Consider the following 16,967-nt stretch of genomic DNA (forward strand, 5'->3'; position numbering starts at 1 on the left):
AAACAGTAACAATCAGTAATACAAGTCCATATTATATCAACTCATGCTGCGAGGACAGTCACCAAAGCATTGATTAGAATGTTCTTGTTTTATTAACAAAAATGCAGTGCATAAACAAGTCTTTGGGAGAGTGGAGAAAATAGTCAAGAACAAAGAGGGCCTTTATCTTGGTCATCAAGGTGCAGTGCTCAGTGGTGAGGCAGTGTGATGATATAGGACCCAGTAGGCTGGCGGGCGGCAGCGCAAGCCGGGAGCATTGTCTTTGTCCAAATCCCTTGGCACTTCTGTAAAGGAACAACCCCTTTGTGAGCTGAACAATCCCTTACCTTCTCCAAAGTGCTGCACTCCACTTGCTTTTCCTCTTCCTCAAAGAGGGTGAATGGTTGCAGTCAACGCTCTGATTGGCTGCCATAGTTTTGGTGCACTTTCCCCCACAGTCATGTGCTCTTTGGCTTTCCACAACATTGTGGGTGCTGAAATGGCACTGTCCTTTCAGGCGCTGTCTGTTGGGCAACTCATTCTCTCCAAGCAATGCAGAGCTTCTGTGGTCATGATGCCATTGTCCTTCAGTGGCATTGAGTCTTAAGGCAGGCTGGTGCTGGTGGGGAATCCTGCCCAGTCTTGACCCAAGAGCAGTGGGACAGGAAGGTTGGGGATTAGCCCAACAAGGACTGACCTTGTTCTTTACCTGTGTGGTAGGGACATCACATGAATGTAAGAATCCCCACCATGACTACTGTGTGGCCCAACACCAATGTCTGAGCTATTGTCACAGAGCTCCCTTTTTCTACAGTAACAGAGGGGGCTCTAGGTGGCACTGTGGTGTGCATGGTGCAACCTGCTAACCAGGGTTTGTTTATTTTAGGGTCAGACACAGTCAGCATGGGCTCTCATCTTGGATGAGTTCCTGGACAGGGTAAGGGTCCTTTTGCCTCCTCTCCCTATGGTGTTCCAACTCAAGCAAAGGGAAGGCCAATGCTCATAGAAGCCCTTGGGAAACCTCACCCCTGCTGATTTTGAGGGTGGCAAGCCATTATAGTTCCTCAAATATCTCTCTGGGGTGGTGGAAACCCATAGCCCACCACTTGGTAATTTGCATGAGACCATCCATTTGGGTTTGCGGGTTCAACTCACAGTGATGGTACTCAGATGCTGCACTGACGTTTGAATGGGTGCAGTGGGTCAGGATCTCTTGTTTGAGGGCCATGTAATTTCCAGCAAATTTTAGGCTGATGGTATCCTAAGTCAATGTCAAAGTCAAAGAAGCTTTTTTGTCATTTCAACCATATATAGCTGATGCAGTACACAGTGAAATGAAACAACGTTAACTATAAATCAAATCTAAATTAAATTAAGTTTTAAACTGCTACATTTAAGGTGAAAAGAATTTTTAAAGCTAAACATACAACATAAAGTACAGAGAATGACCAGAGAGTGCCAGGCTTGTTGTTCTTGCTGATCAGACCCACCATGGTCGTGTCATCAGCGAACTTGATGATGTGATTTGAGCTGTGCACTGCAGCACAGTTGTGAGTCAGCAAAATGAAGAGATAGATAGATAGATAGATAGATAGATAGATAGATAGATAGATAGATAGATAGATAGATAGATAGATAGATAGATAGATACTTTATTCATCCCAAAAGGAAATTCACACAGCAGTGGACTGAGAATGCAGCCCTGAGGAGCTCCAGCACTCAGTGTGGTGGTGCTGGAGATGTTGTTCCTGATCCTGACTGACTGAGGTCCGCCAGTCAGGAAATCCAGGATCCAGTTCCAGAGGGAGGTGTTATTTATTTAATGAGGAGGTGTATTTATTGATAGAGACTTCAAAACACTCTTGTATGTTGTTTTGGATCAGAGCGTCTACCAAATGCCAGAAATGTAAATGAAAATGTCATCAGTGGTCATTTTGGTGAGATAGCGCTGAGTTTCACGGCAAGGGTCAGGAAGAGGAGGGGTGGCAGAGTGAAGGATCTTCTGAAGAGCCATCAGTTCTGTTGTCACAATTTGGAGGCTTTTGGCCAGCTCCTGGGTCACCGCCTGTAGTAGGAGGCTGGTCTTGAGCAGTTATTTCAGTATTTGGTCCATTATGGGAGGGCATGGCGTGTCTTGCGAATGGTTTGTGTTGAGGCCAATCAGTTTTTAGTTTCTGCTGACGATTCAAAGGAGTGCAGAGAGAAACGTCAATGCCATGGCAGACTTGGGATGAAATGTGTTGGGAAGTGCACATTAGTACGTTATCAAGTGTGGGAAGACAGACAACAAACAAAGAGCTGCTAGGTAACCTTTATGTATGGATTAATATGTTTCTCAGGTTTGTGTTGGTTGTGGTTGATTTCAGTTGAATGTTCAGTCAGCATTTGATAAAAGACAAAGTACAATAAGCTGGTCACTATCAAAAAGTTAACGCTGACAGGGTGATTTGGTGTATTTTGTATCAATATAATAGGGTTTATTTTGTGACAGTAACCACATTAATACAGACAATCAGTGGCGGCTGGTGCTGAAACATTTTGGTGTTGGGGGCAGCAAACAAACTTAAAATCAAACTATTAGTAGTTTAGGACAGTAAATAGTCATTTATCAGGTGATTATGTATCATTACTGCTAAGATAAAAATATTGAAAATGTTACTGTTAAAGTCAAGTGTTAAAGCATGTAATAAATGTGCTATTAAATGTGAATTTAAGTTCAATGTGGGTTTATTATCAGTAATGAAGTAATGAAGGTAATCATTTAAAAAATACAGACATAGACACTGGAAAGTTGCCTAATCACAGAACACTGGCACTATTTGAAAAGAAATTTTGCTCCCCATTTTTCCAGCTTGCCAATTTCTGGAGATATTTCACTTGCTTCCACATTAATCAGTACCAGCCCATTAACTGACAATCTGCTGAGCGGTAATGAGACTCATTGAGAATCACATGAGGCCAAATATATAAAAACAATATTGATTTGCTAACAACAAAAGGGGGGCGGGTTCGGGGCGCAGAGTGGTGGACAATTTGAAACAAGCCAATCAGAGCTCAGCCTCAAGTCACATGCTTTTCAAAACTTTACAGACCTACATACGCACTCGTTTGTCCGGCGCCCCACACACACATATGGACTATACAGTTTTGATTTTTTTATTTTAAATAAATAATAATATGTTTAACAATGGAATAGTATGACTAAGTGATTTCTTTGTTATTAAAATATATAATTATGGTTAACGTGTTAAAGTAGCAGTCTTCTCTTGCTAACTTTAAGGGGCTGCGCCCCAGCAGCTGAGAAATAATGAAGTGGTTCCTTCATATCATTATTATCTTGTCTGTTTTAGATCCTCCAAAAAGTGTCTTAGTGTCCATCAGCTCCTCTGCTGAGATTGTGGAGGGCAGTTCAGTGACTCTGACCTGCAGCAGTGATGCTAACCCACCTGTACAGAGCTACACCTGGTATAAGGGAAGATACTCTATAAGAACAGGAAACACCTACAGAATGAACAGGATCAGATCTGAGGACAATGGAGATTACACATGCAGGGCTGAGAATGAACATGGAGATCAGTCATCTACTGCTGTGTCTCTGAATGTCCTGTGTGAGTTAATGAAGATTCACTATGGTCCATAATAAAACTTCCTTATGATCAGTAACCTTAAAAAATAACGATGTGTTTCCTTAGTATCATTATTATCTTGTCTGTTTTAGATCCTCCAAAGAGTGTCTCAGTGTCCATCAGTCCCTCTGGTGAGATAGTGGAGGGCAGTTCAGTGACTCTGACCTGCAGCAGTGATGCTAACCCACCTGTACAGAGCTACACCTGGTATAAGGGAAGATCCTCTATAAGAACAGGAAACACCTACAGAATAAACAGGATCAGATCTGAGGACAGTGGAGATTACACATGCAGGGCTGAGAATGAACTTGGAGATCAGTCATCTGCTGCTGTGTCTCTGAATGTCCAGTGTGAGTTAATGATGATTCATGTTAGTCCATGATAAGACATTGTTACCCTCAGTAACCTGAAAAATAATATGTTCCCTTTGTATCCTTTCCTTTTGTCTGTTTTAGATCCTCCAAAGAGAGTCTCAGTGTCCATCAGTCCCTCTGGTGTGATAGTGGAGGGCAGTTCAGTGACTCTGACCTGCAGCAGTGATGCTAACCCACCTGTACAGAGCTACACCTGGTATAAGGGAAAATCCTCCATAAGAACAGGAAACACCTACAGAATGAACAGGATCAGATCTGAGGACAGTGGAGATTACACATGCAGGGCTGAGAATAAACACGGAGATCAGTCATCTACTGCTGTGTCTCTGAATGTCCTGTGTGAGTTAATGATAATTCACTTCGATCCATGATATAACTTTCTTATCGTCAGTAACCTGAAAAATAATGAGGGTTTCCTTTGTATCCTTAACTTGCGGTCTGTTTTAGATCCTCCAAAGAGTGTCTCAGTGTCCATCAGTCCCTCTGGTGTGATAGTGGAGGGCAGTTCAGTGACTCTGACCTGCAGCAGTGATGCTAACCCACCTGTACAGAGCTACACCTGGTATAAGGGAAGATCCTCTATAAGAACAGGAAACACCTACAGAATAAACAGGATCAGATCTGAGGACAGTGGAGATTACACATGCAGGGCTGAGAATAAACACGGAGATCAGACATCTACTGCTGTGTCTCTGAATGTCCAGTGTGAGTTAATGATGATTCAATATGGTCCATGATATATAACTTCTTTATACTCAGTAACCTGAAACATACTGAAGTATTTCCTTTGTATATTTACCTTCTTGTCTGTTTTAGATCCTCCTAAGAATGTCTCAGTGTCCATCAGTCCCTCTGGTGAGATAGTGGAGGGCAGTTCAGTGACTCTGACCTGCAGCAGTGATGCTAACCCACCTGTACAGAGCTATATGTGGTATAAGGGAAGATACTTTATAAGTACAGGAAACACCTACAGAATGAACAGGATCAGATCTGAGGACAGTGGAGATTACACATGCAGGGCTGAGAATAAACACGGAGATCAGTCATCTACTGCTGTGTCTCTGAATGTCCTGTGTGAGTTAATGATGATTCAATATGGTCCATGATATATAACTTCTTTATACTCAGTAACCTGAAACATACTGAAGTATTTCCTTTGTATATTTACCTTCTTGTCTGTTTTAGATCCTCCTAAGAATGTCTCAGTGTCCATCAGTCCCTCTGGTGTGATAGTGGAGGGCAGTTCAGTGACTCTGACCTGCAGCAGTGATGCTAACCCACCTGTACAGAGCTACACCTGGTATAAGGGAAGATCCTCTATAAGAACAGGAAACACCTACAGAATGAACAGGATCAGATCTGAGGACAGTGGAGATTACACATGCAGGGCTGAGAATAAACACGGAGATCAGTCATCTACTGCTGTGTCTCTGAATGTCCTGTGTGAGTTAATGATAATTCACTTCGATCCATGATATAACTTTCTTATCGTCAGTAACCTGAAAAATAATGAGGGTTTCCTTTGTATCCTTAACTTGCGGTCTGTTTTAGATCCTCCAAAGAGTGTCTCAGTGTCCATCAGTCCCTCTGGTGTGATAGTGGAGGGCAGTTCAGTGACTATGACCTGCAGCAGTGATGCTAACCCACCTGTACAGAGCTACACCTGGTATAAGGGAAGATCCTCTATAAGAACAGGAAACACCTACAGAATAAACAGGATCAGATCTGAGGACAGTGGAGATTACACATGCAGGGCTGAGAATAAACACGGAGATCAGTCATCTACTGCTGTGTCTCTGAATGTCCAGTGTGAGTTAATGATGATTCAATATGGTCCATGATATATAACTTCTTTATACTCAGTAACCTGAAACATACTGAAGTATTTCCTTTGTATATTTACCTTCTTGTCTGTTTTAGATCCTCCAAAGAATGTCTCAGTGTCCATCAGTCCCTCTGGTGAGATAGTGGAGGGCAGTTCAGTGACTCTGACCTGCAGCAGTGATGCTAACCCACCTGTACAGAGCTATATGTGGTATAAGGGAAGATACTTTATAAGTACAGGAAACACCTACAGAATAAACAGGATCAGATCTGAGGACAGTGGAGATTACACATGCAGGGCTGAGAATGAACATGGAGATCAGTCATCTACTGCTGTGTCTCTGAATGTCCTGTGTGAGTTAATGAAGATTCACTAAGGTCCATAATAAAACTTCCTTATGATCAGTAACCTTAAAAAATAACGATGTGTTTCCTTAGTATCATTATTATCTTGTCTGTTTTAGATCCTCCAAAGAGTGTCTCAGTGTCCATCAGTCCCTCTGGTGAGATAGTGGAGGGCAGTTCAGTGACTCTGACCTGCAGCAGTGATGCTAACCCACCTGTACAGAACTACACCTGGTATAAGGGAAAATCCTCTATAAGAACAGGAAACACCTACAGAATAAACAGGATCAGATCTGAGGACAGTGGAGATTACACATGCAGGGCTGAGAATGAACTTGGAGATCAGTCATCTGCTGCTGTGTCTCTGAATGTCCTGTGTGAGTTAATGATGATTCAGGTTAGTCCACGATAAGACATTGTTACCCTCAGTAACCTGAAAAATAATGATATGTTCCCTTTGTATCCTTTCCTTTTGTCTGTTTTAGATCCTCCAAAGAGAGTCTCAGTGTCCATCAGTCCCTCTGGTGTGATAGTGGAGGGCAGTTCAGTGACTCTGACCTGCAGCAGTGATGCTAACCCACCTGTACAGAACTACACCTGGTATAAGGGAAGATCCTCTATAAGAACAGGAAACACCTACAGAATGAACAGGATCAGATCTGAGGACAGTGGAGATTACACATGCAGGGCTGAGAATAAACACGGAGATCAGTCATCTACTGCTGTGTCTCTGAATGTCCTGTGTGAGTTAATGATAATTCACTTCGATCCATGATATAACTTTCTTATCGTCAGTAACCTGAAAAATAATGAGGGTTTCCTTTGTATCCTTAACTTGCGGTCTGTTTTAGATCCTCCAAAGAGTGTCTCAGTGTCCATCAGTCCCTCTGGTGTGATAGTGGAGGGCAGTTCAGTGACTATGACCTGCAGCAGTGATGCTAACCCACCTGTACAGAGCTACACCTGGTATAAGGGAAGATCCTCTATAAGAACAGGAAACACCTACAGAATAAACAGGATCAGATCTGAGGACAGTGGAGATTACACATGCAGGGCTGAGAATAAACACGGAGATCAGTCATCTACTGCTGTGTCTCTGAATGTCCTGTGTGAGTTAATGATGATTCAATATGGTCCATGATATATAACTTCTTTATACTCAGTAACCTGAAACATACTGAAGTATTTCCTTTGTATCCTTACCTTCTTGTCTGTTTTAGATCCTCCTAAGAATGTCTCAGTGTCCATCAGTCCCTCTGGTGAGATAGTGGAGGGCAGTTCAGTGACTCTGACCTGCAGCAGTGATGCTAACCCACCTGTACAGAGCTACACCTGGTATAAGGTGAATGAAAGCTCACCTGTAGGATCTGGACAGAGTTACAGCTTCACCTTGACCTCCAGCAGCAGTGGAGGGTTTTACTGTGTGGCTCAGAATAAATACGGGAGTCAGAGATCTCCTGCAGGGCCTCTCACTTTAAATTCTGTTACAGGTATTATAAATAATAACCTTTTTTCCGCATTGATAAAGGTAAAAGAGTTACAGCTGATTAATATTTATCTGTACACAGGGAGGAGTGTAGTACTGTATGTAGTTCTTGGAGTCATTGTGGGATGTGGATGTTTACTTGTCATTGTTGCTGTTTTATGTATAAGGTAAGCATGTGTATTTTTCATCAACTTGTGTAAAATATCTGCAGCATGAACCATCTAATTATTGTTCATTTTTAGGAGAAAGAGAACAGGAGGTTCAGGTGATAATGCAGAGTCTCGTCAGGTAAGTGGACTGTAACTGGACATTGGACAGTGTGACTTCTGCTTCAGTAGTAATTTTGTTTTTGATAACCACTTAGCACTGCATCATAAAACCCTCATGCTTACAAAACAGCACAAAAGATAGAGATAATCAACCCTAGTCCCAGATCATAATGAACACGAGGAAATAGCAGACTCTAGGCTGTTCATCACTAAACATAGTTATACTAGTAAATGTCTCGCTTTGGAGGAATTCGTCCAAACACCAAACACATTCTTTATAATCTACACACAGAACCTTTCCTGCAGTCCTACTGATGACAGGTACACGGCTCTTGATCTTCGGACCAGGTCCAGTGACGTGTACGACACGCTTACAGTAAGTGTATTCAGAGACACACTTCACTCAGACATTCAGATCTGAAAAGAATCACTAAGAATGATGATGCTTACCTGCAAAACATCACAACAGATAATCAACACTAGACCCAGATCATAATGAACACGAGGAAACAGCAGACTCTAGGCACTTTTCATCACTAAACATAGTTATAGTAGTAAATGGATAGATATTGAGAAATTCCTCAAAACACCAAACACATTCTTTATAATCTACACACAGAACGTTTCCTGCAGTCCTACTGATGACACGTACACAGCTCTTGATCTTCGGACCAGGTCCAACGACGTGTACAACACACTTGCAGTAAGTGTATTCAGTCTTTCAGACATTCAGATCTGAAAAGAATCACTAAGAATAATGAACACATGATTTATTTCTCTTTCTCTCACACAGGTTCACCCGAACCTTCCTGATTCTCAGTCCATCTCTCATGATTACGAAAATGATCCAGTGAGTGCTTCCATTTGTTAAACACTTTGCTGTTATCACTGAATATAGCACCAGCAATAAGAAAAAATAATAATACAGCCACTGTGATGTAATGCTAGTATGCTACTGCTACATAATCTTGGAAAACAACTTCTGTAATTTTGTGATTGCAAGAAAAAAACCTGTACATCCGGAATATCAATACTGACTTCAGTCTTTGAAGTGAGAGTGAGAGCTTTCTATTTATGAACATTATATTTTATGTGACTACATGTGGATATGATGGATTCTTTTTCTACATGTATTCTATAAGTGTTTGTCTTGTTTTATTAATTACATTCTATATTTACCTGATTATATTGTACTGTACAAAAAAGTTTTCTATATTTTACACAATAAATTTAAGTATGATTACAGATTATCAGAATGGTTTATGCATCATGTTATGAATTTGCTGTGGGGCAGAAAGGGGTGGAGGTTAGGGTGGTGGGGAGTTTTGATGTCACATTCACAGCACATTTGAAGCTACTGACCAGAAATACCTTAAAGTGTGAATATCAAACTAACTCTCCTTTTTTTTTTTTTAATTTTTAGTCTCTTTATTTCTGTATTTTATGCTTACTACTTTTTCTTCATTTTTTCCCCTCAAGTGCACAATCATTCAATCAACCAATCAATCAATCAATCACTTGTCATTTACATTTCTGGCATTTGGCAGACATACAATTTTTCTCATTTAATACAACTGAGCAATTAATGGTTGAGGGCCTTGCTCAGGGGCCCAGCAATCGTAGCTTAGTAGACCGGAAAATTGATCTGCAATTGGTTATGTTGCCTGGCTTGACCAATCAATGTGGGGTTTTTAACCATGAGTGTCCCGACATCACTCCATTGAAACAAATGAGATTAAGATGTAGATCCTCATGGTACCTGTCTGAGAGGTCCAGGAGCAACGGGATGATGAATCTCCTGTCCAAGACATTGAGAGTGATGGGAGAATCCATCTGTTTGACACAGGCTGTGAATTGGGAAACCAGCTCAGTATTAAGATAGCTGTCCTTGACACCAAAATTGGCCTGGTGGTGAATTATTATTGATGAATTATTATATTTATGAATACTCAAATATAGCACTAACTCAACAGAACAAGTGTAGTTTGAGCAGGTGTGTGTTTATTTATCTTGAATTGTACACTAAATTATCAAAATTTATTCTATGCACATAAACATTAAGTTAAAGTTTCGTCATTAAACCAAACCTGTATATGAGTGTTTGTCTGTAAGTAAATGTTGGGAAAGATGCTGCCATATTTTTAAGTGAAAATGTTAGTTATTTATACTATATTTTATCTTCGTTAAATATATATATATATATATATATATATATATATATATATATATATATATATATATATATATATATAAAAAGACAGTGTTTCAAATTATTGCATTACTTTCCTCTGACAATCCATTTGTTTATGAAGCTGAAAGTTGAACAGGTTGTACATTTTGTCAGTTTAGAGTTACATTTAATGTTGTGGAACTTTCTTGTTTGCTATGTAGTGTTCATCACATGGACTCTTTAAAACATTCTTATTTTGGAAATTAACATTTTTAATTGTTTATTATTGTTATTTTTTACCAGATCAGGTGGGCTAATAACATGATGCTTTTTAACAATTGACCTGTCTACCAGTTATCTGTTACCGAAATGATAGAATTAGTTGACCACAACAGCTTTATAACTCCTACCTACGCTATAATGACATACTGAACATAGTATATAATTTACTACTGTACGTAGTTTATATCTTAAAACACACAAGAGGTAAAAAGCATTACATTTCAGAGTAACTCATTCCTCTTTCCTCCTAATTATTTCACACAGGAAATGCCGTCATGAAGCAACACAAATGTTAGAGTTAATTTTACATCAAGAACTAAATAAAATCAGTTTCTTTTAAAATAATCCATATAATTCATCTAGTAAAACATGTGCCAGAGCCTTTTAAACTGAACATTGATTACTCTTGAAAATTCTGTAATAGTGACAATGAAACCATTTTTCATGTATATTTCCATTGTGTACATGCAGAAATATTCTGAATTGAAGTGGAACATGTAGTTAAGAAGAAATTAAGTCACCAGTAGTAGGATTCTAATTGTAGCTGTCTGGGGGTGTTTCGAAAGCTTTTCAGGAAGTAAGGACTTACTCGGCAAAGAAAGAGGAAGAAACATTAACCAGAAACACATCTGATGTTGGACAGTTTAACAGTTTAAACCCTCAGAGCTGCTCCTGTTATTTATTTATTTATTTTCTGGATGAAGGAGATAATCATCTCTTAATGAGGTCAGAAGGGTTTTTTTAAAGAAATTATTCTGTTTGAATTTTATAATTGAACTATTTTTTATGACCTGAACTTAAACTCTGCTTTCTTTATAAGTCATGTGTAAGTTGACATTTTGAGTCTTTTCTATTAAAAACATTGTGTATATAAGTTAAATGAATTTGGTCCCTATGTCCATTTTTTCCTGTTGTTTCATTAATGTATTCCTCTTTTTGGCCACAAGATCTATATGTATTTTATCACATTTTACTGATTTGATTTAAGTATTTCTTTAAGTGAATCAGGTTTTGTGAGCTTTGAGTCTGTTCATCCACTACTCAGTGGAAGTGCACATACAGTATCTAAACACCAGGCACAGGGTAATGATTTCAATGTATTCAAATAAATGTAGATCAAATAAAATGGCAAAACATTATTAGGTTACATATATAACATATATAGGTTATTCAAATTATTGTGTAAAAATAATATAATTTGTTCACATTTGGGGAATCAATTTGTCCAGTTCCCCCAAATGATTCATATTTATATCCCTATTGTATCACATATTAAAGAGAGGATTTAAAGATTTAATGGACTGAAAGAGGATTTTTTACTCAGTGTCCTTCCTCCTCACACACTGAACTGTAGTGTAAAGGACACAGCTGTAATGAACAGTAAATCTATCTGTAGGTGTAAACCCACAGCACTTTGCTTTTATGAATTATTATGAATGAACTGCCTTTTTTAGGACATTAAACCTGAACAGTGTTTTTCTACCCGTGATGATGATTATTAGGCAACACTGAAGATGTCACTCAGATTGACTCCTCCCCTTCCTCTGCTGTTTCTGTTCATGGTTTCAAGTGAGTCATTTACAAAAGTACTGATTTATTATTCATAAATATAGTTCTCTAACATTGTGCTTAATGCTACTAATGTTAATTCAGTCTCTCTCTCTGAGCTGCATGACCTGTGGATCTTCTCACTGTGTGCTTTTCATTATAAATGAACTGAGATTTTTTTAGTGTAGAGTTTATGCGGGCTTTCTCACTGTCTGAGACCTGTAGATGCATTATCAGTACATTTCTGTATTCTGTGTTGCAGGAGTTGTCTCCCAGTCAGGGTGGAGTGTAACTTATACACCGAGCTCCATCTGTGCTGTAAAGGGATCTACAGTGACCATGGGCTGCCCATACACATATCCATCTGGTTACACAGTTCAGAGAGCTTTCTGGAGCAGAGAGATAGTTACAGATAAAGAGCCTCCTGATCTGTCTTCAGACCCAAACTACAGAGACAGGGTTCAGTACCTCAGAGACAACCTGAATAACTGCAGTCTCAGACTGAGTAATGTGAGAGAACAGGACCGAGGAAAATACTACTTCACATTTCTAACAAACCCTGAAGAAAAGTATCAGGGTCAAGATGGAGTTGAACTTTTTGTCACCAGTAAGCCACATCAGCTGAAATAATAACACACTCTACTGGTGATATATAGATGTGCCGAATGAAACATGTATAATACCTATAGAAATACCTAAAAATGTATTGATTTTCAGTACGAAACCTGTTATTGTTAACATTAGCTTTAGGCTCGAAGTTAAAGAGCATAAAACTTCAAGTTTTCCTTCTTTCCTCTCATTCACAGAGTTTCAGGTGGAGATGATTCCTGATACAGTTGTTGAAGGAGATGAAGTTACTCTCACATGTAAAACCACCTGCAGTCTGACTGAGACTCCAACATTCACCTGGTACAAAGATGGACATTATTTCTCCTCCTCGAACCCGCTCCGTCTGCCATCAGTCAGTCAGAGGGATGCAGGCAGATACAGCTGTTCTGTACAGGGACAAAGTTATCTCTCCCCTGCTGTCACTCTTAATGTACAATGTAAGTACAGATTGATTCATTCACTCATTAAAACTAACAACACTAAAAGTTCATGCTGAATCCACATGTAAAATGAATCCCATCAGTAATGAAACAGTAACAATCAGTAATACAAGTACATATGTTATGACATGGCTCTAAATTATTGTTCTGAACACAACAGTTCATCAGCTGATATGAAGTTTCACTGGATACTTTCTGATCAGAGTTGTACATTAGAATATAAGGATATTAGCATGCACGCATGTTAGCATAGCTGCATACTAACTGACTAGAATATTTGGATATTAGCATACTAGCAACCTAGCATTGTTGCATACACAAACACTAGCATACTTTAACACTAGAACGCTCAAACTGTCAACTTTAATACACACCTGTATATTAGCAAACATACTAATTTACTGTAATAAGCATTTCACTAACATCAGCAAAAGAACATATAATTAATTAAAATTAATAAATACATTTAACACTGATTTTATGACATTTTCTGTAATTTTACATCTGTTTATTTTACATAAATAAATGTGACAATTCAGTAAAACATTAAGTAATGATGGCTTTTATAATCTGTCTGTAAAAAAGAGAGAGAGAAATAGAGGAAAATCTTCATAGTGTGCAGTTTGTGGTTCTATCTCTAGATCCTCCAAAGAGAGTCTCAGTGTCCATCAGTCCCTCTGGTGTGATAGTGGAGGGCAGTTCAGTGACTCTGACCTGCAGCAGTGATGCTAACCCACCTGTACAGAGCTACACCTGGTATAAGGGAAGATCCTCTATAAGAACAGGAAACACCTACAGAATAAACAGGATCAGATCTGAGGACAGTGGAGATTACACATGCAGGGCTGAGAATAAACACGGAGATCAGACATCTGCTGCTGTGTCTCTGAATGTCCTGTGTGAGTTAAACATAGTTCACTACATTTCATGATATAACTTCTTTACCCTCAATAACCTGAAAAATAATGAAGTGTTTTTGTATCCTTACCTTCTTGTCTGTTTAAGATCCTCCAAAGAGTGTCTCAGTGTCCATCAACTCCTCTGGTGAGATAGTGGAGGGCAGTTCAGTGACTCTGACCTGCAGCAGTGATGCTAACCCACCTGTACAGAACTACACCTGGTATAAGGTGAATGAAAGCTCACCTGTAGGATCTGGACAGAGTTACAGCTTCACCTTGACCTCCAGCAGCAGTGGAGGGTTTTACTGTGTGGCTCAGAATAGATACGGGAGTCAGAGATCTCCTGCAGTGCCTCTCACTTTAAATTCTGTTACAGGTATTATAAATAATAACCTGTTTTAGCATTGATAAAGGTAAAGAGTTACAGCTGATTAATATTTATCTGTACACAGGGAGCAGGAGTGTAGTACTGTATATATTTCCTGGAGTCATTATTGGATGTGGATGTTTATGTATAAGGTAAGCATGTGTATTTTTCATCAACTTGTGTAAAATATCTGCAGCATGAACCATCTAATTATTGTTCATTTTTAGGAGAAAGAGAACAGGAAGGTCAGGTGATAATGCAGAGTCTCGTCAGGTAAGTGGACTGTAACTGGACATTGGACAGTGTGACTTCTGCTCATGCTTACCTGCAAAACATCACAACAGATAATCAACACTAGACCCAGATCCTAATGAACATGAGGAAACAGCAGACTCTAGGCACTTTTCATCACTAAACATAGTTATAGTAGTAAATGGATAGATATTGAGGAATTCCTCAAAACACCAAACACATTCTTTATAATCTTCACACAGAACGTTTCCTGCAGTCCTACTGATGACACGTACACAGCTCTTGATCTTCAGACCAGGTCCAGTGACGTGTACGACACGCTTACAGTAAGTGTATTCAGAGACACACTTCACTCAGACATTCAGATCTGAAAAGAATCACTAAGAATGATGAACACATGATTTATTTCTCTTTCTCTCACACAGACGGTTCACCCGAACCTTCCTGATTCTCAGTCCATCTCTCATGATTACGAAAATGATCCAGTGAGCGCTTCCATTTGTTCATCACTGAATATAGTACCAGGCCGAAGGAAGCTTTAAAGCCTAAAATATTTTATTTAGAGCTGTTAAAGCCACATTGATTTAATGTTAGTAGGATATTACTACATGATCTACGACAACATCAGCTTTAGGAGGAAAAAACACGTTTGAAACTTCTATAATATTGTGTGTGTTTGTTCAGTATTTCCACATTTTTCATGGTTTCCTTTTTCTGGACTGCAAAAAAATAACAGATCGTCAACATTGACACTATGTTGAGAGAGAGAGAGAGAGAGAGAGAGAGAGAGAACGGATGCTAGAATAATTCCGTTTTTTAGCTGTGGATCAATACTGAATTTAAAACTACTTATGAACATTATATTATACGTGACTGCTTGTGGTTTTCGTTCATATTTTTTTACACGTGTACTAAAGGTTTCTGTTGTGATTTGTTTGATTGATTATTTGTGTTTTTTCTAAGAAAAGTGTATTATACTGTGTATACTGTACCTTTTAAAATGACTTACGTTTGTTTGGACCTGAGTCATGACGTCATCACACACCTTGATTGGTGGAGCACATGTGATGTGCCTCATTCATGTTAAATACAATAAAGTCGAGGAAGCCATCACTGCAGTGCATTCTCTTATCTTTTAATTGATCTAGAAACAAATGCACAAAACACACTTTCGCTTGGATATAAACACGGTTCAATGAGATATTAAAGCGTCCCATGTGTTACAAGCAGTTCATTTTACTAAATTAATGGCGTGCCATGAGGTCAGCATGCTTAAGCACAAGAGTAGCAATTGGTGCTTCACGGTTAGCGCGATAGCCCAACATTTATGCAAAATGGTTACTATGCTGATATTTTAAAGTTTCTGATGCTTTTCCCATGTTATGAGTTAACTTGCACTTAACAATTTGTTTATTTTATTCCCCTTTCCTCCTGTTATATCTGAATACTGTGAGTTAAGCAATATATCTGTATTAATCGTTTAAGTTTGTCTGTGTTGTGTTGAATGCACTGGAGGCCATGGATGGGAGATGTGTGGAAGATGTTCATTAAGTGTTTCTTCTAGTGTGATGGGAAATGTTTAAAGTTGTCATGTCATGTTTATAGTCAGTTATTACTGCAGATATTGATATAATGTATTGAGCGGTTGTTATATGCACAAGTCTTTATTTTTTTTTCATTAATGTTAAATACAGAAGCCATCGCTGCAGCCCCTTTTCTTATCTCCTTATCAGTCCTCTCTTCAGGAGTATTGCATTGTCCTGGTTTTAATAATTACATTTTATATTTTATCTGTTAAACTAATACACCGCAAAAATGTGTACTGTTGATATTGTGTACTTTTATACAATAAAGTCAAGTATGATGTACAAACCCTTAGCATGGATTCAGTATAATGAGTTCAGGTGGAGGTTACGGTGGTGGGAGCCTCTGGGTTTGAATCATTAGTATTTTATACATACACTATGAAATGAACCTACAACTTCTCCAACTAGAAAAAACTCAAGGGTGCTGTGACACAAAACAGTCACTAACCTACTGTAATGTCATGATATAACATGGGATAATCAGACAATTTATTACAGCATAGCAGCTACTCAGCCTCTCTTCTACATTAACTGTATCTGACTAGAATTTTCTCTATCATTATCAATTACAATGAATTCTATTTATTGAAAAGTCTGTTACTTGTTCATTCCATGTTGTAGAAGGTGCTTGTTGTTGTACAACTGAAGCTATTGTTTTAATGATGTATTGTAATACATTCTTCCATTTACAACATATTTACACCTACTGACCTGAAATCCCCGAATGTGTAAATGTGAAACTAACTTCTCTTTTTCTAATCCCATGCTATCTCTCTATTTCTGTCTTTTATGGCTACCAGTCACTGTGACATTTTAAACCTCAGAGCTGCTTCTTCTTTTCTAATTTACTTCTAACTTGTGAAAATGAGCTAAGATAAGCTGTGTTATTTATACAAGCACTGTATGGTTCC

General features: G+C 38.7%; 1 protein-coding gene across 1 annotated transcript in view; it reads left to right on the forward strand.

The window, feature by feature from the left end:
* The window catches only part of LOC131346703 (hemicentin-1-like), a 28,474-nt gene extending 12,190 nt beyond the window's left edge, over nucleotides 1–16,284 (forward strand). Inside the window, exons 6-31 of the mRNA XM_058380278.1 lie at nucleotides 3,330–3,587; nucleotides 3,698–3,955; nucleotides 4,061–4,318; nucleotides 4,427–4,684; nucleotides 4,796–5,053; nucleotides 5,165–5,422; nucleotides 5,531–5,788; nucleotides 5,900–6,155; nucleotides 6,242–6,525; nucleotides 6,634–6,891; nucleotides 7,000–7,257; nucleotides 7,369–7,638; nucleotides 7,717–7,801; nucleotides 7,877–7,922; nucleotides 8,196–8,279; nucleotides 8,523–8,606; nucleotides 8,697–8,753; nucleotides 11,858–11,924; nucleotides 12,166–12,510; nucleotides 12,710–12,949; nucleotides 13,594–13,851; nucleotides 13,958–14,227; nucleotides 14,304–14,370; nucleotides 14,446–14,491; nucleotides 14,713–14,796; nucleotides 14,896–16,284. Coding sequence (XP_058236261.1) covers nucleotides 3,330–3,587; nucleotides 3,698–3,955; nucleotides 4,061–4,318; nucleotides 4,427–4,684; nucleotides 4,796–5,053; nucleotides 5,165–5,422; nucleotides 5,531–5,788; nucleotides 5,900–6,155; nucleotides 6,242–6,525; nucleotides 6,634–6,891; nucleotides 7,000–7,257; nucleotides 7,369–7,638; nucleotides 7,717–7,801; nucleotides 7,877–7,922; nucleotides 8,196–8,279; nucleotides 8,523–8,606; nucleotides 8,697–8,753; nucleotides 11,858–11,924; nucleotides 12,166–12,510; nucleotides 12,710–12,949; nucleotides 13,594–13,851; nucleotides 13,958–14,227; nucleotides 14,304–14,370; nucleotides 14,446–14,491; nucleotides 14,713–14,796; nucleotides 14,896–15,012 — 4,982 coding nt within the window. The 3' untranslated portion in view covers nucleotides 15,013–16,284. The remainder of the gene's footprint in view (nucleotides 1–3,329; nucleotides 3,588–3,697; nucleotides 3,956–4,060; nucleotides 4,319–4,426; nucleotides 4,685–4,795; nucleotides 5,054–5,164; nucleotides 5,423–5,530; nucleotides 5,789–5,899; nucleotides 6,156–6,241; nucleotides 6,526–6,633; nucleotides 6,892–6,999; nucleotides 7,258–7,368; nucleotides 7,639–7,716; nucleotides 7,802–7,876; nucleotides 7,923–8,195; nucleotides 8,280–8,522; nucleotides 8,607–8,696; nucleotides 8,754–11,857; nucleotides 11,925–12,165; nucleotides 12,511–12,709; nucleotides 12,950–13,593; nucleotides 13,852–13,957; nucleotides 14,228–14,303; nucleotides 14,371–14,445; nucleotides 14,492–14,712; nucleotides 14,797–14,895) is intronic.
* The last annotated feature ends 683 nt before the right edge of the window (nucleotides 16,285–16,967 follow it).

This window comes from Hemibagrus wyckioides, linkage group LG26, assembly GCF_019097595.1.
Source record: "Hemibagrus wyckioides isolate EC202008001 linkage group LG26, SWU_Hwy_1.0, whole genome shotgun sequence".
NCBI lineage: Eukaryota > Metazoa > Chordata > Actinopteri > Siluriformes > Bagridae > Hemibagrus > Hemibagrus wyckioides.